The sequence below is a fragment of the Felis catus genome, chromosome B2 (assembly GCF_018350175.1).
Source record: "Felis catus isolate Fca126 chromosome B2, F.catus_Fca126_mat1.0, whole genome shotgun sequence".
Classification (NCBI taxonomy): Eukaryota; Metazoa; Chordata; class Mammalia; order Carnivora; family Felidae; genus Felis; species Felis catus.
The window spans coordinates 20,457,741-20,479,409 of NC_058372.1; the positions used below are offsets into that span (position 1 = coordinate 20,457,741).

A 21,669-nucleotide genomic window follows, 5' to 3' on the forward strand; every position below is an offset into this window, starting at 1 on the left:
TTTCTATGTTCTGGAATAATTTCACCAGCATTGAAATGATTTGATCTCTAATTTTGGTAGACTCCCACTGTGAACACATCTGGAGTAGGTACTTTCTCGTGGGCAGTTCTTCCACTCCTCCATTTCTTCCCTAGTGACTATTAGTCTCTTTACGATTTTGTTCTCACTGGTGTCAATTTGAAGTCACATTTTTCCAGAAAATAACTCAAAACATTTTTCTAGGAAGCTTCATCTAAGTGTATATTTACAGGGACTTACACAAAACAAATCTCTTATGATTTTGAAAATTTTCTCCGTTATGATGGTTATTGCCTTCCTGTCACTTCTAATTTTGTGTATTTATGCTTTCTCCCTTTTATATCTTTCACTACATACAGTAGCTGGTGGTTTGTTAATTTTGTGAATTTTTCACTTTTGCAATTTGATTTTATTCATAAATTCTACTCTCTCATTGTTATTGTTTTCTTACACATTTTTTAATATTTATCACTTCTTTCCTTGTGCTTTCTTTTGGCTTATTTTTAGATTCCCTATCTACATTTCAATTTTAATTTATTTTTCATTGTTATTAATATAAATATTTCATAGTATAAATTTTCCTCTCATAACTGTATTCATAGATCCACAAATTCTACTATTTCATCCTGTGTTTCCTCTTTGGTCCAAGAGTCGCTTATTAAAACGTTTTTACATTTCTTTTTTTTTTTTTTTTAATACTTATTCATTTTTTAGAGACAGAGACAGACAGAATGTGAGTGGGGGAGGGGCAGGGAGAGAGGGCGAGAGATAGAATCCCAAGCAGATTCTAGGCTCTGAGCTGTCAGCACAGAGCCCAACGTGGGGCTGGAACTCATGGACCGCAAGATCAGGACCTGAGCTGAAGTCGGATGCTTAACTGACTGAGCCCCTGTTTTTACGTTCTAAAAGAAGTCTTAAAATTTTTATTTTATTCTTAGTTTATGATTCTACTGCATTGTGGTCAAAAAAGGTGCCCCCATTTTTACATTTCTAAAAGAAGTCTTTTTAAATTTTTATTTTATTCTTAGTTTCTGATGCAATTGCATTGTGGTCAAAAAAATAATGCTTTTGTTATTTTTATTCTTTAGAATTTATTACTTTTCAAATTTATTTATTTTCTTTGTGACCAAAGATGCAATGAATTTTCATGAATGATCCAGGGGTGCATGTGAAATGAAGGTATGGTAGGTGACAATTGCCCCAAGAATATCAGGTCTTATTTCTAGAACATGAAAATATATTACTCTATAAAGCAATATTAAAAAGGTCTGCGCAGATACGATTAAGTTAAGGGTTTGTAGATGGGGAAATTATCCTGGATTGTACAACTGAGCCCTATATGCAACTACAGGTGTCTTTATAAGAGAGGGGCAGAGGGAGATGTGACAAACTAAAGAGCAGGGCTGTGTGAAGACGGAACAGAAAGAAATCTGAGGATTCTGGCCTTGAATATTGGAATGAGGCAAGCTGCCGACATCTTGATTTGGGCACAATGAAACTGATTTTGAACTTCTAGCCTCCAGAATGTGACAAAATGAATTTCTGTTGTTTTGATCCACCAAGATGGTAGGAATTTGCCACAGCAGCCACAGGAAAACTAACACATAAGGTGTTTTCTCTATCTATCAGGTTTCAGAGATTTGTTCATATGCATGTGTTCTACATTACTGATTCTCTTATCTGGATTTTCTATATTCTTCCTGATTTTTTTTTCCACTTGCTCTGTCTCAGATTGAGAGAAATATACTAACAGCCCCTATTATTCCTGAGTTTCTACTTCTCCTACCATCTCCTGTTGTATCTGCTTTGATAAAAATTTTGTCACATTCTGGGGCATATAATATGGGGTATATATCTTTAGCCCTTAGCATTATAAAGTGCCCTTTGTGTTTTTTTGGATGTAGTCTTATAAATAATACAATGTGAATTTTGCTTGTCAGCCAATACTTGGCCTCATTATTTCTGTCATATTGGTAGAGACAGACATACAGTCATCCACTTACATGGACTGTTCCATTTACTTGCATTATCTCTTTCTTTTGGTGTTTAGGAAAGTTTATATTTTTGTTCTAAGGTTACCTTTAGAATACTACCTTTATATATTAATCAAATCCTCTCTTCTTTGCTTATCAGTTGCCTATCATGAACAATATTGGAACTAGCTAGAAATCTTTTCTTTCTCCTTCCCTCCTTTTCCCTCAGCACCTAATGTAAAATAATAGCTTTTTTTTCCTTCTAATTAACACCAACAGGGCGATCAGCAAGCTGCTCTCATTCCTGGATGTTCATCATCTTATCTTCCCATTTTTGATAGTCTTACAAATAGTTATAGTTTTTAATAATTATATATTTTTTATCTTAGAGAGAGAGAGAGAGAGAGAGAGAGCATGTGCAAGTTGGGGAGAGGGGCAGAGGGAGAGAGAGAGAATCTCAAGAAGGCTCCACACTGTCAGCACAGAGCTCCACGCAGGGCTTGATCTATGAACCATGAAATCATGACCTGAACCAAAGTCAGAAGTCGGACACTCAACCAACTGAGTCATCCAGGCGCCCCTGCATTTTTTATAGTTATATTGTTCCACATTTCAGAGCAGATAAGCAATGTATAATGACCGCCTCCATTATTTCTATAATTTAGATATGATATTAGAGATAAGTGTAAAATCAATTCTTTGAATACTGAATACTGAAGTCAAAACTCTATTTCTCAGATTAGCTTACAGCCAGGACACAAGCAAGTGACTAAATTATGCCAATCAGAACTTTGATCCAGGGGTGCCTGGGTGGCTCAGTTGGTTGAGCATCCAACTTCGGCTCAGGTCATGATCTTGCGGTTTGTGAGTTCGAGCCCCGTGTTGGGCTCTGTGCTGACAGCTCAGAGCCTGGAGCCTGCTTCAGATTCTGTCTCCCTCTCTGCACCTCCCCGCTTGTGCTCTGTATCTCTCTGTCAAAAATAAATAAACATTTAAAAATAAAAAAATAATAAAAAAGAGAGTAGTCAGGAACACCTAAACCCCTCTCTCTATTTCTACCCCTAAATTCTGTTTAAAACAAGCAAGCCATGATATTTATATACCACAGCTGGCCACAGCAAAAGGCTTTCCAGCCAACCATACAAATTTGCTTTAGTGGTGCAGTTACATTTCAAAATTACAATTACAAAATTACATTAGTCATACAAAAATACATGTTCACTTTAAGGCAAAAAGTGAAACATATGATCACCTTAAATACTGTAAAACAGAATATCAATGCCAAAAGGAACCAGAGAGAATCCAAGCCCATTGGGTTTATATTTAGGGAAATTGAGTCTCAACGAGGCTAACTCCCTGCCTAGAGTGACATAAACAGTGCTGAATAGAGAACAGAATCTTTGGGTTCCTGAAATCCGGTTTAAATTTGCCTCTTTTTATGTGTCACCACCTCCCTTCCTTTTCATCTCAGCAGCCCTGCAGTAGTTAATTTTCTCCCCCAGTCATTAATATCCACAACAAAAGTAAGAATACTAGAGAGTAAGAAGACATCCAGTATTAAAAGTTATCAGGGCTTGAAGGGAAGCTTTCTACATTAAAACAAATTTTCTTTTCAATTACAAATCTATCCGCAATAATTCAAATCAAAGTGCATAAATTAAAAGATGATATTTTACCTGATTATCCACTCAAACTTCCCAAACTATCATTTAGGGGAATATCCATTCAGTTATTTTTATCCCAGAACTCAAATCTTCAGACCAGGTAATTTAGATCAAGCCTCAGGAACCGTGAGATCATGACCTGAGCAGAAATCAAGAGTTGGAGGCTTAACTGACTGAACCACCCCAGCGCCCTTAACTGTGGGATTTTTTTAAATGTTTCATTATAAACAGAAACTGAACCTAAATACTGAAAATAGATTATGTGAATTTTCTTAGAGTACTGACCTTTTTAGAAGTAGTGAAATAGTCATTCAATTCTCTGTATTTTGGAAAGTAAAGAGAAAATAGATGCACAACAATCCACTTACACCAGAATTTCTTTTGTATTTTGTTTATGTTGATTTGGCCAAATTCTCTTTTCTCTACATTTAATTCTGCTACCAGTGGTAACTCATTAAGTATTTTGGAGTAAGGAAGGTGCCACACAGGGACAGCACTCTCCATGAAACTTCCATATTTCTGATTTAGTGAACTACCTTGTAGTAATTCTTTTCCATTTTTCTCAGACTGACATAAATTTTGTTTATTCACTCTTTAATTTGGAAAAAAAAATCTTTCTAGAAATCTTTTGGAAATTCAAGGCTTCAACATATGCTACCCATTTTCTGTCTTGAAGATGTAAGAATATAGCGGCTCAGGAGGGAAACGTCACTGCATTGCTTATTTACATGCAAAAAGCTACTTAAATTACATCATTACTTTATCTTCGTGGCATGGCAAATAAAGCTCATTAAAACTATTAATGGCTGATTTTCTTGGGCCATAGGAATTGCTTGATGTTATCTAACATACCAGTGCTCTATAAATAGTCTTTAAATTTATATTTCTACTGTTACTATTAAACTGTAGATTGACAGACGGAAAATTAGTTTTTCCAATACAGCATTACGACGCTACTAAAATTCCTATGACTAACACCATGTAAGAAACTCCTCGTAGATTGTGAACTCTTTGCTATTCAATTTGATTGTTCAAATTCACAGATTCCTAAGCCAAACTAAAGTAAATCTTGGTTCCAATTATGCATAAAAAGACTCTTAGCATGCCAAATCAGCTAACCAGTTAACTCTAGCAGCCAGGAAAGCAGCCTGCTGTCTAGAAGTTTGCCGACTCCGTCTACAGCAACAGCAAAGCCCCGCTCTGCCAGTAAGCTCGGGAGCTCCAAGACCTCTTACAGCTGTTTGCTACCACCTCTGCACCTGTCTCACACCCATCCTTCTGCCCCGCCCCTTACCTTGACCCCGCCTCTGCGCTCTGCGAGACTTCCACGCCCCCCCTTGCGTTCAGCCAATAGATGGTGACATTGGTGGGAGTGGGCCTTCCCTCCCAGCCAATGCAGGAGATCCTTGCTGTCCTGGTCCCGCCCCTGCCAAGAGCTCCTGCCGGAAGATGGCGGCGGCCGCGGAGTTGAAGCTGCTGGAGAAGTCCCTGGGACTGAGTAAAGGGAACAAATACAGCGCTCAGGGCGAGCGCCAGGTGAGAAACGGGGGCGGCGCGGAGGGGGAGAGGTGGACAGGAGCGGGGCTTGCTGAGGTAGGACGGGGTGGCCGGCAAAGGCGGACAGAATGAGGAGGCGGCTTTCCTTCTCCCCACGTGTCTGCGCCGCAGGACCGGCTGGCGTCTCTCGGTCTGCCCCTGCGGCCCTGGCTCCTAGAGGGTGCAGGGGAACCTCCCCAGTTCGGGTTCAGCCTGAACGTTTTCTCCTGGGAAATTGTCGTCATCCCGTTCTGGGAAAGCGAGAAAGGCCCTCAAAGAGTCCAGTCTGGAGGCCCCGCGTTTGCATTCAGTGACAGCATTCACTAGAACACTACCTTTCATTCAGTGTCATTCAGCCACTCCAGAGAGCTAACAGGATGCCAGGTAGCGCAGTGCTGGAGCTGGGGAATGCAGCAGTGGTTGAGACGGACTCACTCCTTCCTCCTCCGGAAGCTTGGTTTTTTTCTAGGTGGACAAACTTTGCTGCTGTTTTAATTACAAGTGAAAAGTGCTACATTGAAGCGCAGATGTCTGAGAGAATACATAAGTGGTTTTGCTCCAATCTGGGAGATTCAAGGAAGATTTTTCTGAGTTTTTCAAGTTCAGTGTGCAGCGTGCAGAAAATGAAGGGGAAAGGTACTGGGTATGAAATTGACTGGGAAGGTATAAGGACTCCCGATCTCTCAGGGCGTTGACAGGGCGTTGAAGAACGTTTGTGTTTCATAAACATCGTTGTTTGACGTGGATGGAATGTGTTAGAAAAGAGGAATTATTGTAAAGCAGACAATTTTGGATAAATACATTTTTCGTCCCTTTGAGATTTTTTCCATGTGACGCTTTTCTTTTTCTGTTCCTCAGTTTGGCCCATGGTAAAAAGCAGTCCTTGTGTAGTTTTTATACATAAGTTAACCTGAAGCCTAGAAAAGTCATGGGACTTGCCTAAGATCAGCCCATTGATTGGTGGCAAAGTAGACATTGGAGACAAAAGGCCTGCTGTTGCGTTTTCCTCTGGCCTCTTGCTGATCCCTTCCCTTCGCCCACTATTCCCTAGTTCGGTTTCTGTTTTTTAGAGAACATTGCCAAGACATGAGTCTTGGAGGCTTATCTAGTATGAGAAACAGTCTTTGGCAATTTAGGGCAGAATGGAATATATACTAAGTGGAGGAAAACATTGTTGAGGAATGTGAAAGGAGAAAGTTAATTTTAACTGTGAGATTGGGTTTGTAAACTTCACAGAAAAGCTGCTATGGAAAGTGTGTAAGACCAAAATTATGAAAGATTGGGAAATTTGGAGCAAGAAGTAGACCAATATGAAAAGTGCTGCAATGCAAAGTAAGTCCAAAATTATAGTTTGAGGGCAATTGTGAGGGCTTTGGAGTTCAGAGTATGGTTTCTTACTTTATTTTAATTGAAACTTTTTTTTTTTTTTTTTTTTTTTTTTTGTCTTAGCAGAGGGTAGCTATTGAAAGTTTCTATTTGTGTGTTTGGGGAAAGGGTTGGGATTATATGAAAAGATTCAGTCATTTTGGGGGAAGACAGCTGACAGCAGTAAGCCAGCAATGATATGAAAAGTTGGAGTTCAGGAGCGAACAGTTGAGAAAGAATTCTTGACATGTCTTTGGTGCAAAAAGGGTGGTTTTATTAAAGCACAGGGACAGGACCCTTGGGCAGAAAGCTGCACTGGGGTTGTGAGGAGTGGCTAATTATATACTTTCAATTTGGGAGGGGGTTAGGGATAGCCTAAGTCTCTAAGGGGTTTGGAATCAAGGTTTCCAGGACCTGGAGGGGCTAGCTGTTGTTAGGAAAAGGTCATTTACTACTATCTAGTAAAACCTGAGACCCTTCAGATGTATATCAGTGGGCCACATGCTTGGAAGATGATTGGTAACATATATCTTTGAGGAGGGGTAGAGATAAAGAAAGTTTCCAAAGGAATTTTTTGTGAGACTTACAGGTTCCTGGAGATTAGGCTAATGTTAAGCTTAGGTTGCCTTTTCCCCTTAGCACAGTATTAACATCAAGGCAGTTGAGTTTCTAGAGGAAGGTCACTCTGCCTTTCTCAAGGACTTGTCAATGGATTGTAAGTTGTAAGAAAGTTTAATTTTTTTCTTCTGCCTTCATTCTCCACATCAAGCAATAAGGCATTCTCTGTAACATTACCAATTATACATTAGTCACCTGTCTACCACCTCCCCATCCATAGTTTCAATGTCTGCAGTTTCAGTTCCCTATGGTTAGTCATGTCCAGAAATAGACACTATGTCAGAAGGTCAGGAGTAGCCTAGCACTATGTCACAATGCTGATGCTGTCCACCTCACTTCATCTAATTATATAGGCATTTCATCATCTCGCATCATGGCAAGAAGGGTGAGTATAGTAGAATAGGATATTTAGAAAGAGAGAGAGAGAGACCACATTCACATAACTTTTGTTATATTGTTATAATTGTTCTACTTTATTATCAGTTATTGCTGTTAATTTCTTCCTGTGTCTAATTTATAACTTCAACTTTGTCATAGGTATTCATGTGTAGGAAAAAACATAGTATGCATAGATTTGGTACTATCCAAACCTATGGTTTCAGGCATCCACTGGGGGTCTTGGAACATCTTCCCCACAGATAAGGGGGGACTAGTATAATTAAAAATTGACGGGGCACCTGGGTGTCTCAGTCAGTTAAGCTTCCCACTTCAGCTGAGGTCATGATATCATGGTCCGTTGGTTCTGAGCCCCACATTAGACTCTGTGCTGACAGCTCAGAGCCTGGAGTCTGCTTCAGATTCTGTGTCTCCCTCTCTTTCTACCCCTCCCCCCTTGCACTCTTGTCTCTCTCTCTCTCTCTCTCTCTCTCTCTCTCTCTCAAAAATAAATAAACATAAAAAAATTTGTTTTTGTTTTTTTTAATTGACAACAATCCAGGGGCACCTGGGTGGCTCAGTTGGTTAAGTGTCTGACTTAGGCTCAGGTCATGATCTCGTGGTTCATGGGTTCAATCCCCACATCAGGCTCTGTGCTGACAGCTCAGAGCCTGGAGCCTGTTTCAGATTCTGTGTCTCCCTCTTTCTCTGCTCCTCCCACACTTGAGCGTTCTCTCTCTCTCTCTTTCTTTCAAAAATAATAAAACATTAAAAAAAATGTTTAATTGAAAATCCAGGGGTACCTGGCTGGCTCAGTCAGTAAAGGATATGACTCTTAATCTCTTAGGGTTATGAGTTCAAGCCCCACGTTGGGTGTAGAGATTATTTAAAGAAATTTAAAAAAAAATTGAAAACAATCCAAAGATCCAGCTTTGGGAGAATGGTTCATTAAATTATGGTACATCAGCACATTGGAATATTACTTATATAGCCACTGATGGTGATTACTTAGAAAACCATGGCGTTCTAAGAATAATATGAAAATAGCATGTGCCCCATGATTGCAGCTATACAAGATTTGTGTACTTTAGGCTGTATAAAGGAAAGAGAATGGACTTTACAAGTCAGTCTTACTTTATCCAAACCCTGACATTATCCACCTTGCCATTACAAAGCAGGTGACCCTGATTCTTTGTAAGATGATGATGAAATTACTTTCCAACTTAGAAGATGTAGTGATTAAATGAGAAGGTAACTGGGAATTTTTTGAGTTAGCATGGTGGGATTGTGGATAATATATTTTTACAAATAATCCTCTTTAGAATTAAATGTCATTTCCCCACACACAGTCATTGTTTGCAGGTTCTTTTTCAGGTTTTGTAATGTTTTGTTTTTTAAATATAACATACATTCAGAAAAGTGAATAAATCTTGATGAGTTGCCACAAAGTGAACACAGGTAGGTAACAACACAGTCAAGGAATAGAACGTTACCAGCAACCCCAGAGGTGCTGACAGCAAAAAGCCTGGTGTAGGACTCGAACTCACAAACCGTGAGATCATAACCTGAGCCACAGTCAGATGTTTAACCGACTGAGCCACTCAGGTGCCCCTCCATGCATTTTTTTTTAAAGGATATTATCAGTGATCTTAGAGGTAGAGGCTTCATTTGAGTATGAAGGCAAAAGTGAAATTTCAAGGAGCTAAGTAGTGAATGGGAAGTAGGTAAGGAAGTGGAAAACCAGAAAGTACCTTTTGTTACTTTAATTTTTAGGAGGTAACCTTTGAATTTGTATCTGAAAATGTTAATCTCTCCGTATACTTCACAGGGTCCTGTTGACCTAAATGTGAGCATGAAAGTGTCCCACAAAGTGTAAATCACTTTACAAGTACAGATACTATTTAGTGACTGGAAAAAGCAGCCATCTTCCCAAGAAGATATTCTTGTTTGGTTTGTTTGGGTTGTTTAGACTGTATACTTTTTTTAATGTTTATTTACTTTGAGAGAGAGAGAGAGAGAGAGAGAGAGAGAGAGCGCATGTGTGTGTGTGAGCTCGAGAGAGAGCATGTGTGTGTGTGAGCTCAAGACAGGCAGAGAGAGAATCCCAAGCAGGCTCTGCACTGTCAGCAAGGAGCCTGCCTGACACAGGGCTGGATCTCAGGAATCCTGAGATGACCTGACCTGAAATCAAGGGTTGGTCGCTTAACTGACTGAGGCACCCAGGTGCCCTTGTATACTTGTTTTTGAGTAATTGGTCAGTCTCCCCATCAGGTGATACTTTTTCTTTCTTTCTTTCTTTTTTAAGTTTATTTATTTTTGAGAGAGAAGGAGAGGAACAGGGGGAGAGAGAATCCCAAGCAGGCTCAAGAGTTAGATGTTCAACTGACTGAGCCACCCAGGCACCCCACCTCCCCATTTTCTTTTAAATTTCTCATAGGTCTTTGCTTGGTTGTACATCAAAAACATTTAAATTAATTAGCAATTTCTTACAAGCTGACCTTTTGTATTACTTGTTCTAATAAGGGAAACAAAAACAGTATTATTTTTCAGATGATTACCTGAAGCCCAGACTATTATCATTGGCCCCAATTATATTTTAGAACGTTTTTAAAAATATAAGATATTGGCCAACAGTGACCTTACTCTAAATAATTCCAGAATTGATGGATATGCAATTCATAGCAACCAAGTCACCATCACAGTCCATACCTAGTTAATGAGATCGCTAATTATATTAAGATCACATATCACTAAAAGCAGCCTAGATCTCATTTGGTTGTTGTAACTACATCAGCATTAAGTCAGTGTTACTATAATTGTATCTTTTTGTTATTACAGAAGTTAGGTTTATTTAAGTATGTTCATCTTGCTAAAATAGGGTATTGGTAAACTTGATTGAAATTAATGCAGTATTATTAGGCCTTCCATTTTTTCCTCTTGTAGAAGCATAGTTATAAATTATGTAGAAACATACTGATTTTTGCAATGTTACTACGAGTTTTACTCCAAACATCTGTTACCAAATTGTAAATAATAGAACAACTATTTTGCTGATTTTCATTTGTATATAATTTAGTACCTTAGAGTAGAATCCTAGATTGTCGAAAAAACAGTGAGGGGGGCGCCTGGGTGGCTCAGTCGGTTAAGCGGCCGACTTCGGCTCAGGTCACACTCTTGCCGTCCGTGAGTTCGAGCCCCGCGTCGGGCTCTGTGCTGACAACTCAGAGCCTGGAGCCTATTTCAGATTCTGTGTCTCCCACTCTCTCTGCCCCTCCCCTGTTCATGCTCTGTCTCTCTCTGTCTCAAAAATAAATAAACGTTAAAAAAAAAATTTTTTTGGGGGGGGCGCCTGGGTGGCGTAGTCAGTTAAGCGTCCGACTTCAGCCAGGTCATGATCTCACGGTCCGTGAGTTCGAGCCCCGCGTCAGGCTCTGGGCTGATGGCTCAGAGCCTGGAGCCTGTTTCCGGTTCTGTGTCTCCCTCTCTCTCTGCCCCTTGCCCGTTCATGCTCTGTCTCTCTCTGTCCCAAAAATAAATAAATGTTGAAAAAAAAAATAAAAAAAAAAAAATTTTTTTTTAAAAAGGAAAAACAGTGAGGGATTTGATACATAGAACTTAAAAACATGATGGTACTTGTTTTTTAAATTTATCTGAAGAATTTTTTCTTTTTAAGATTCCAGTTCTTCAAACAAACAACGGTCCAAGTCTAACAGGACTGACTACTATAGCAGCCCATCTTGTCAAGCAGGCCAACAAAGAATATTTGCTTGGGAGCACCGCAGAAGAAAAAGCAGTAGTTCAGCAGTGGTTGGAGTACAGGGTAACTCGAGTGGATGGGCACTCCAGTAAAGACGATGTCCGCACTCTGTTGAAGGTATTGTGATTCTCTGTAAAGGCTAAAATAAATGCGTGAACTGTTAATAGCAGGAAGCTCTCTCTCCCCTGAGATTCAGTAGCTGAAGCTATGGGCCTTATTGTTTCCTTTTGCCACAGGGTAGTTTGTACCTGTTACTACCTGTACTGGTAAGAGTCCACCAGCCCCCTCTGCCTTCAGATCTCAGCTCAGATACCCCTTCCTCAGAAATGTTCTCAGCCACCTCTGTCTCTCTAACAGATGTAGGTACTTATTGTATGTCCTTTTTCTCATAACGTTCATCATAGTCAACAATTACTTGCATGATTTTTATTTAATGTAATGTCTTAATACTTATTTTCTCCATTCAGCAGTAAAGTACTTTGTCAAGGGCAAGAAGGGAATCAGAATCTTTGGGAGTTACTAAAAAACACTGTTAGATTGATCTGAGAAAGCCCACATTTTTTCCCTTGAGACGTATTGCTTTAAGATTTGTATTTTCTTTCCAAAGAAGCTAGATCAGAATAAAAGAATCTATTGATATAAGGTATAAACTGAACATGGCTCCAGAATCACCAATAATAAAAAACATTGTGGGGCACCTGGGTGGCTCAGTCAATTAAGCATCCAACTTCAGCTTAGGCCATGATCTCCTGGTTTGTGGGTTCGAGCCCCACATTAGATTTGCTACTGACAGCCCAGAGCCTGGAACCTGCTTCAGATTCTGTGTCTCCCTTTCTCTCTACCCCTCCCCCCCCAAAAAAAATAAACATTAAAAAATTGTTTTTAATTCCAAATGATATTTTTTATTAATTACATAAAAATAAAGCAGATTAAAAAATTTTTATAGAAGTTTAGAATTTGAAGGAACCTTAGAAATCATCCAGACAACCACATACCACTGCAGGAATGCCTTCTGTTTTCTAATTTTATTCCCATTGTGTAAATTGGTAGTGTAAGTTGTGTAAGAAGGTCTCATAGTACGAAAAGCTTTTCATTTATCACTCGGGGAAATGGTTTAAACTATATTCTTTTTTTTTTCAACGTTTTTTATTTATTTTTGGGACAGAGAGAGACAGAGCATGAACGGGGGAGGGGCAGAGAGAGAGGGAGACACAGAATCGGAAACAGGCTCCAGGCTCCGAGCCATCAGCCAGAGCCTGACGCGGGGCTCGAACTCACGCACCGCGAGATCGTGACCCGGGTGAAGTCGGACACTTAACCGACTGCGCCACCCAGGCGCCCCGAAACTATATTCTTGATAGATATCATCAAGAGAACTGGTAGATTTCAGGCCTTGTTTCTTTATAGGTGCTATCCTGATCAACTATTCATGCTTAATATCCACACTGACCCTTCCTGCTGGCCTCTGCCGTGCTCAGCAGCATTTCCAAAGGGAAGCAAGCATATCTATTCTCTCAGTGAATGTGAGATTTCAGGCAAATGTAACTATCTCTTGTAATTTCCCAGAAGAAAGGATAGTAATAGTACTTAATTCTGAAAGATATGAACAGGATTTCACTGAATTGGGTTTATAAGTCCAAAGGTGTATTCAGAGATTTGGTATTAGGCACATGGAAGTAATTCCACCAAAACGTTGTATATGGGATATATAAATAGTATTTGAAATTCCAATCCAGAGAATCTGACCAGAGATACTACCATTTTTGAAATGTACAAGGGGATAGGTGACTTGGTTGTCCTTGCCCTGCCACAGTTTCCAATCTGTACCTACAATGATGTGTCAGATGCAGCTCTAAGGGCTTGTGATCCAGTGACCCATTAAGGGTAGGATGTAAGAACACAGCCCCTGTCCTTACAGAACGCAGACTGGCTAGGGAGACTAATGTATGTATAATGGACTGCAGTGTGATTTTTGGCCATATGAGCATAGATGAGAAAGTGTTGTCTTCTGTTTTGCTTTGCTTTTTGCTATTTCGTGATAGTGTTTTTATCTTCAAGACAGTAAATACTTATTAAAGAAATTTAGGAAATACAAATAAGGGAAAAAAATTTTAAGCATTTATAGTCCCACCAAGAGAGAACTGCTACTAACACTTTAGTTGTCAGATATTATTGAACTCCTTTTGTGCTGTTTACAGGCTTTTCCTTTCTGTATATGCATGTGTGCATTTTATTTTAAAAGTGGGTAGCTATTGGACACTGTAACTTGTTTTTTTGTTGTTCATTGACAGTAAGTTCTGAATATCTTTTATGTCCCTAAATATTCATTTATACTACCTATTTGATAACCTGTTAATATTGCATCATATAGTTGTACCTGAATTTAAATGATTTTTAAAAATTTGCTTTTATGTATTCTTTGCCCAGTTTTATAATGGGCTATTTATCTTTGTATTACTTATTTTTAAAACTTTTGCTAATAGAGTATTATGAAAGGGTTTACTTCTTACTCTCTAGAGTTCCATTTCAGGCTAAAACCATGATTGTAAGTTTAAATGGTTCACAAATAAGGTAATACAGAATTTCAAAATGTCAGGCATTGCAAAACATTAACATTTGTTGAATCTAGAAAGAGGATATATAGCTGTTTATTATACCACTTTTTCAATATTATTAGGACGTTTAAAACTAATTAGGAAAACAGAAAACTCAGAACTCTGTAGGGGGAAAATATCTGATAAAGTTTGGCAATGGCATGGGAAAGACTTTAAAACAAAGGAAATGAACATCAAACATGGGTTCTGTGAATATCTGAATATGTGAAATTCTATAATGTGGTAGGGACAATTTGATTTATATCACTAATCAAAAATATTATTTAATTGTAGTTTTTTAGTCTAAAGGTGACAACCTTGAGAGTCTTTATAGCTAAAACATCCTCATGAATTCTATTTTAAGGATATATACCCAAAATAATTCACAATGGGTCTTAAAGAGATATTTGTACACTCATGTCCATAGCAATATTATTGACAATAGCTGAGAGATGGAAACAATCCAAGGGTCCTTTGATGGATGAATCGATGAACAAAATTTGATATATGTAAACAATGGAATATTATCAAGCCCCAAAAGGAAGAAAATTCTGACTCACGTAAAATTCTGACTTATACTAAGTATAAGCTACTCACAAAAAGACAAACTCTCTATGAGTTCACTTATATGCTGTATTGAAAGTAATCAGTGCATAGAAACAGAAAGATGGTGGTTGCCAGGGTCTGGGGTGGGGGAGATGGGGAGTTGTTTAATAGGACAGAGTTTTATTTTATTTATTTATTTATTTGTTTGTTTGTTTAATGAAATTTATTGTCAAATTGGTTTCCATACCACACCCAGTGCTCATCCCAACAGGTGCCCTTCTCAATGCCCAAAACCCACTTTCCCCTCCTTCCCACCCCCCATCAGCCCTCAGTTTATTCTCAGTTTTTAAGAGTCTCTTATGGTTTGGCTTCTTCCCTCTCTTACTTTTTTTTTTTTTTTTCCCTTCCTTTCCCCCATGGTCTTCTGTTAAGTTTCTCAGGATCCACGTAAGAGTGAAAACATAATGGTATCTGTCTTTCTCTGTGTGACTTATTTCATTTAGCATAACACTCTCCAGTTCCATCCACATTGCTACAAAAGGCCGTATTTCATTCTTTCTCATTGCCAAGTAGTATTCCATTGTGTGTAGAAACTACAGTTTCTTTATCCATTCATCAGTTGATGGACATTTAGGCTCTTTCCACAATTTGGCTATTGTTGAGAGTGCTGCTATATAAACATTGGGGTACAAGTGTCCTTATGCATCAGCACTCCTGTATCCCTTGGGTAAATTCCTAGCAGTACTATTGCTGGGTCATAGGGTAGATCTATTTGTAATTTTTTGAGGAACCTCCACACTGTTTTCCAGAGCAGCTGTACCAGTTTGCATTCCCACCAACAGTGCAAGAGGGTTCCTGTTTCTCCACATCCTCGCCAGCATCTATAGTCTACTGATTTGTTCATTTTAGCCACTCTGACTGGCATGAGGTGATATCTGAGTGTGGTTTTGATTTGTATTTCCCTGATGAGAAGTGACGTTGAGCATCTTTTCATGTGCCTGTTGGCCATCTGGATGTCTCCTTTAGAAAAGTGTCTATTCATGTTTTCTGCCCATTTCTTCACTGGGTTATTTGTTTTTCGGGTGTGGAGTTTGGTGAGTTCTTTATAGATTTTGGATACTAACCCTTTGTCTGATGTGTCATTTGCAAATATCTTTCCCCATTCCGCCGGTTGCCTTTAGTTGATTGTTTCCTTTGCAGTGCAGAAGCTTTTTATCTTCATGAGGTCCCAATAGTTCATTTTTGCTTTTAATTCCCTTGCCTTTGGAGATGTGTCAAGTAAGATACTGCTGCGGCTGAGGTCAGAAAGGTTTTTCTCCTGCTTTCTCCTCTAGGGTTCTGATGGTTTCCTGTCTCACTTTTAGGTCCTTTATCCATTTTGAGTTTATTTTTGTGAATGGTGTAAGAAAGTGGTCTAATTTCATTCTTCTGCATGTTGCTGTCCAGTTCTCCGAGCACCATTTGTTAAAGAGACTGTCTTTTTTCCATTGGATATTCTTTCCTGTTTTGTCAAAGATTAGTTGGCCATACTTTTGTGGGTCCAATTCTGGAGTCTCTATTCCATTGGTCTATGTGTCTGTTTTTGTATCAATACCATGCTATCTTGATGATTACAGCTTTGTAGTAGAGGCTAAAGTCTGGGATTGTGATGCCTCCTGCTTTGATCTTCTTCTTCAATAATACTTTGGCTATTTGGGGTCTTTTGTGGTTCCATACAAATTTTAGGATTGCTTGTTCTAGCTTCGAGAAGAATGCTGGTGCAATTTTGATTGGGATTGCATTGAATGTGTAGATAGCTTTGGGTAGTATTGACATTTTGACAATATTTATTCTTCCAATCCATGAGCACGGAATGTTTTTCCATTTCTTTGTATCTTCTTCAATTTCCTTCATAAGCTTTCTATAGTTTTCAGCATACAGATCTTTTACATCTTTGGTTAGATTTGTTCCTAGGTATTTTATGCTTCTTGGTGCAGTTGTGAATGGGATCAGTTTCTTTATTTGTCTTTCTGTTGCTTCATTATTAGTGTATAAGAATGCAACTGATTTCTGTACATTGATTTTGTATCCTGCGACTTTGCTGAATTCATGTATCAGTTCTAGCAGACATTTGGTGGAGTCTATCAGGTTTTTCATGTATAATATCATGTCTGCAAAAAGTGAAAGCTTGACTTCATCTTTGCCAATTTTGATGCCTTTGATTTCTTTTTGTTGTCTGATTGCTGATGCTAGAACTTCCAACACCATGTTAAACAGCAGTGGTGAGAGTGGATATCCCTGTTCTTGATCTCAGGGGGAAAGCTCAGTTTTTCCCCATTGAGGATGATATTAGCTGTGGGCTTTTCATAAATGGCTTTTATGATGTTTAAGTATGTTCCTTCTATCCTTACTTTCTCAAGTTTATTAAGAAAGGATGCTGAATTTTGTCAAATGCTTTTTCTGCATCGATTGACAGGATCATATGGTTCTTTTCTTTTATTAATGTGATGTATCACATTGATTGATTTGCGAATGTTGAACCAGCCCCACAGCCCAGGAATGAATCCCACTTGATCATGGTGAATAACTCTTTTTATATGCTGTTGAATTCGATTTGCTAGTATCTTGTTGAGAATATTTACATGCATATTCATCAGGGATATTGGCCTGTAGTTCTTCTTTTTTGCTGGGTCTCTGTCTGGTTTGGGAATCAAAGTAATGCTGGCTTCATAGAATGAGTCTGGAAGTTTTCCTTCCGTTTCTATTTTTTGAAACATCTTGAGAAGGATAAGTATTATCTCTGCTTTAAATGTGTAGTAGAATTCCCCAGGGAAGCCATCTGGCCTTGGACTCTTATTTGTTGGGAGATTTTTGATAACTGATTCAATTTCTTCGCTGGTTATGGGTCTGTTCAAGTTTTCTGTTTCTTCCTGTTTTGAGTTTTGGAAGTGTGTGGGTGTTCAGGAATTTGTCCATTTCTTCCAGGTTGTCCAGTTTGTTGGCATATAATTTTTCATAGTATTCCCTGATAATTGTTTGTATCTCTGAGGGATTGGTTGTCATAATTCCATTTTCATTCATGATTTTATCTATTTGGGTCATCTCCCTTTTCTTTTTGAGAAGCCTGGCTAGAGGTTTATCAATTTTGTTTATTTTTTCAAAAAACCAACTCTTGGTTTCAATGATCTGCTCTACAGTTTTTTTAGATTCTATATTGTTTATTTCTGCTCTGATCTTTATTTCTCTTCTTCTGCTGGGTTTGGGGTGTCTTTGCTGTTCTGCTTCTATTTCCTTTAGGTGTGCTGTTAGATTTTCTTTTGGGGATTTTTCTTGTTTCTTGAGCTAGGCCTGGATTGCAATGTATTTTCCTCTCAGGACTGCCTTTGCTGCATCCCAAAGCGTTTGGATTGTTGTATTTTCATTTTCATTTGTTTCCATATATTTTTTACTTTCTTCTCTAATTGCCTGGTTGACCCACTCATTCTTTAGTAGGGTGTTCTTTAACCTCCATGCTTTTGGAGGTTTTCCAGGCTTTTTCCTGTGGTTGATTTCAAGTTTCATAGCATTGTGGTCTGAAAGTGTGCATGCTATGATCTCAATTCTTTTACACTTCCTAAGGACTATTTTGTGACCCAGTATGTTGTGATATATCTTGGAGAATGTTCCATGTGCACTCGAGAAGAAAGTATATTCTGTTGCCTTGGGATGCAGAGTTCCAAATATATGTCAATATAGGACGGAGTTTTAGTTCCGTAAGATGAAAAAATTCCAAAGATTGGTTACACAACAGTATGAATATTCCTGATATTTACACTTAAAAGTGGGTAAGATGGTAACATGATTCTACTGCAATTAAAACTTTTTAAATATGCATATATAAAAAATACATCAAGCCAGTAAATTATATAGTACTCTTAAGAGAAATTATTGAAGAGTTTTTTTTATATTTTGATGGAAAAAGTAAATCTAACATCATAATTTACAAAATGATCTCCCCAACCCTGGGGGGAAAAATGCATGCCTTTGAAATGGACATAGATGGTATTTTGAATAACATTTTTAATGTTTTTTTATTTCTTTAAAATAAGACTAATAACGTTTACCCTATTTTTCAAAATGAGGCGATTGGTTTATGATCGGTTCTTTTGAATGAATCTGAGTCTATTAATGTCAGAAATTAAAAAATTAAAAGTCAGTGTTTTGTTTTCTAATAGTCTTCTAAATGTTCCAAATCTAATGATATGGTAGTTGACTTGATTATTACCGCTTTTTAGATTAATATCTTATTTGTTTTTTCTAGGATCTTAATTCGTATCTTGAAGATAAAGTCTACCTTACAGGATATAACTTTACCTTAGCAGATATCCTGTTGTACTATGGACTCCATCGCTTTATAGTGAGTATTTGAATAGTTGTTAGCTTTTTTCTCTGTAATGTTCAGAATGATTTTTTTATTTGTCTTGAATTTAAATCAAATTTGCATTTCACCTTTTCAAATAAAAATGAATTTTTTTATACAAAGTACCTTATGCACATATTCCTTCCACATAATCCATCAAATGCAGTAGCTTCCTGTTCCTTGACCTGTTTGCTTCCTGTTCTTGTCTCTGCTCCTGTTCGCAGCTACTTCTCTTGCCATAACGTAGACTTGACTGTCATCATGGCCTGGACTAGCCCCCCATCATCACCCTCCCCCTCTCTAATTCCTTTTTTTTTTTTTTTAATGTTTATTTATTTCTGAGAGAGCACAAGCCGGGGAGGGGCAGAGAGAGAGGGAAACACAGAATCTGAAGTAGGCTTCAGGTTCTGAGCTGTCAGCACAGAGCCCGATGCGGGGCTCGAACCCTTGAACTGTGGGATCGTGATGTAAGCCAAAGTTGGATGCTTAACCAGCTGAGCCACCCAGGTGCCCCTCCTTCTAATTCTTAATTCCAGTACCACATCTTCTGTACAACCTCTACTTCTTAGCTCTTAATCTCTTACTCATCCCGTCATTATCTGAAGCAACTGGATCCCTTCCCTTTTTCCAAACCTACGTACTTTTTCTCCATCCAACCTGGATCTCCTTTTGTGTTACTTCAAATACTCTTACTAGTATCTTCAGCTTCTTTGCTCCACTGTACATTCACCACCCTTTCCCTGTAAATCCCCACCTCTTGGTCAGTTCTAATAAATGCTTCCATGTTATGTCCTTGTCCAGGCTGAGGTCTGTGGGAAAAATCACAAAGCTGCAGATTGGTGCCACTATGAATTTATACTGTTCAGTTTCAGCCGGGCTCTCATCTGCATCAGCTCTTCATTCCTCCTAGGCATACTTCCAGACCCTTAGCGCTTTCCTTAACCCCTCCTTTTCCCTCCTCCTTTATCTTCATTATCTCGGAGCCTTCCTCCCTCTTTCAGCTATAAGGTGGAGGCTATTGATTTGAATGCCCTCATCTTCCCCCCATCTTCCAGCCCCCCTGCCCTGCCCCCATGCATGCATCCCTCTTGTCTCCCTTTTCTGCTCTCTTACTTGAACTCCCCCTCCTGCCCCATTTCTGGATCTTGTCAAATGTTACATCCTTTCTTCCTCATATCTGCCATTTTTCCCCTTATCTGGTCAATCTCTTTAAATTGTTTCCCATCCTAAATTTATTTACAATTATATGGAACTCACTGTGTTCTCTATTCTTCATAAGTGTTAACTCATTTAATCCTTATAACAGCCCTATCAGGTAGGTACTATTATTATTATCCCCATTTCACAGATGAAGTAAGAGAGGCATAGAGAGGTCATATGTCTTCTTTGAGATCACACTGTTAGTGGCAAAACCATGTCTGGAAACCAGGGAGTTTGGGCTTCCTTACGTCTATCTCCCCCTGAAACTTCCTCCCAACACCGATCTTCTTCCTTGTGGAAAAAAATAACCCATTTTCTGTATTCCGTGCCTCGTGCATCCAATTAATCAGGTTCTTTTGTTTCCACCTCCGGGATGCCTCTCACATACATCTTGCTGCGATCCTGGGTGATATTGCCCTAGTTCCAGAATTCATTATCTTCTGTCAGTGCTGTTGAAATGGCCTCCTGCCACCAGTCTCCTCTCATACAGTCCATCTTCATTGCCACCCAAGCGATTTTTCTCATGAATGTGTCTTTCTTTCTCAAAATAATGAAGTAGCTCCTCACTGCCCAGACGGGAGCCCCTTCTTCATGTTGACCCTCCAGCCTCATTGCCATCATTCTCCCCACATGCCTCTCCCTCGGCCGTAACATACTCCCTGGTCTCTTGCCCTGCGCCCCCTCTGCTCAGGGCCCTCACTCTGCTCTTCTCATTCGCTGCCTGGGCCCAGCCCTTATCTTCCTCCCAGATTCGCTCACATTTCACCAAGGGTCACTCAGCTACAGCACTGATTTCCTGGTGAGGTCCCCTCGGGCTCCTGAAGCCTACTGAAGTGCTCTTTCCTCGGTTTCTCTTTGTGCCTCCCAGCCTCCCTCAGCTCTGGCTTGTTTCCTTTATACTGTAATTCTTCTTGGAAAATTTCTCTTTCAAATCGTAAACTGCTTGAGTCAGAGACTACGGCAATTCGTAACTATAACACCGCTGTCAGACATAATGCCTCCCAAGTGCATACCGTCTACACTCCCCTCCACGAACACTGACTAATGTAATTAACATATTTCTCTGTATTTTTCAGTTTTATGTATATTTTCTCCTTGTACCTCAGATAAAGGAGACGGAACTAGTGGTACTACCCTCTTATTATACAGAAGGAAACTAGTGCTTTGTTCAAAGACCGCCTGGGTTTTGGAAGGGCCAAGACAAAGTCTGTCTTCTGCTGCAAGTGTCACAATGTGTGGGGATGCCCTTCGTATGCTGTCAAATACCATAATGTATGATAGTTTTTCTTCACGCCCTGTTCAAGCTCTAATTCCTCAGTTGGATTTACTTGGCTTATTAAGCATTGTTCCTCTAAGATCCCTGAGGGATTGTGCTCAGTTCTGTAACATCGTCACGGTAACCACCTAGGTACGGTCCTTCACTCAGCCTAATAGTCTGTGTTCTCACGACGATACTTAAACTGAGTTTATTATATGTGCCCATTTTACTATCCTTGAGAGACATAAAAGAAGTATAAAGCTTGTTTTCAAGCAACTGTTGATCTCTTCAAAGAAATAAGACCATTTTACAGGAAGAGAATTATTGAATAAAGCAAAGGGCTAATTTCTGGTCAGAATATTATGTGAACAATTAAAGAGGCAGATG

At 39.0% G+C, this 21,669-nt stretch overlaps 1 protein-coding gene across 4 annotated transcripts in view; it reads left to right on the forward strand.

The window, feature by feature from the left end:
* Nucleotides 1-5,058: 5,058 nt before the first annotated feature.
* The window catches only part of EEF1E1 (eukaryotic translation elongation factor 1 epsilon 1), a 42,975-nt gene continuing 26,364 nt past the window's right edge, over nt 5,059-21,669 (forward strand). For 3 of the 4 annotated variants that reach the window (XM_019830265.3, XM_003985822.6, XM_019830266.3), the window contains exons 1-3: nt 5,059-5,191; nt 11,223-11,423; nt 18,726-18,821. In XM_019830265.3, coding sequence (XP_019685824.1) covers nt 5,105-5,191; nt 11,223-11,423; nt 18,726-18,821 — 384 coding nt within the window. In that variant the 5' untranslated portion in view covers nt 5,059-5,104. Of the gene's footprint in view, nt 5,192-6,486; nt 6,524-7,527; nt 7,560-11,222; nt 11,424-18,725; nt 18,822-21,669 lie in introns of those variants that run through there. The other variant, XM_023253692.2, reaches the window with a different exon arrangement.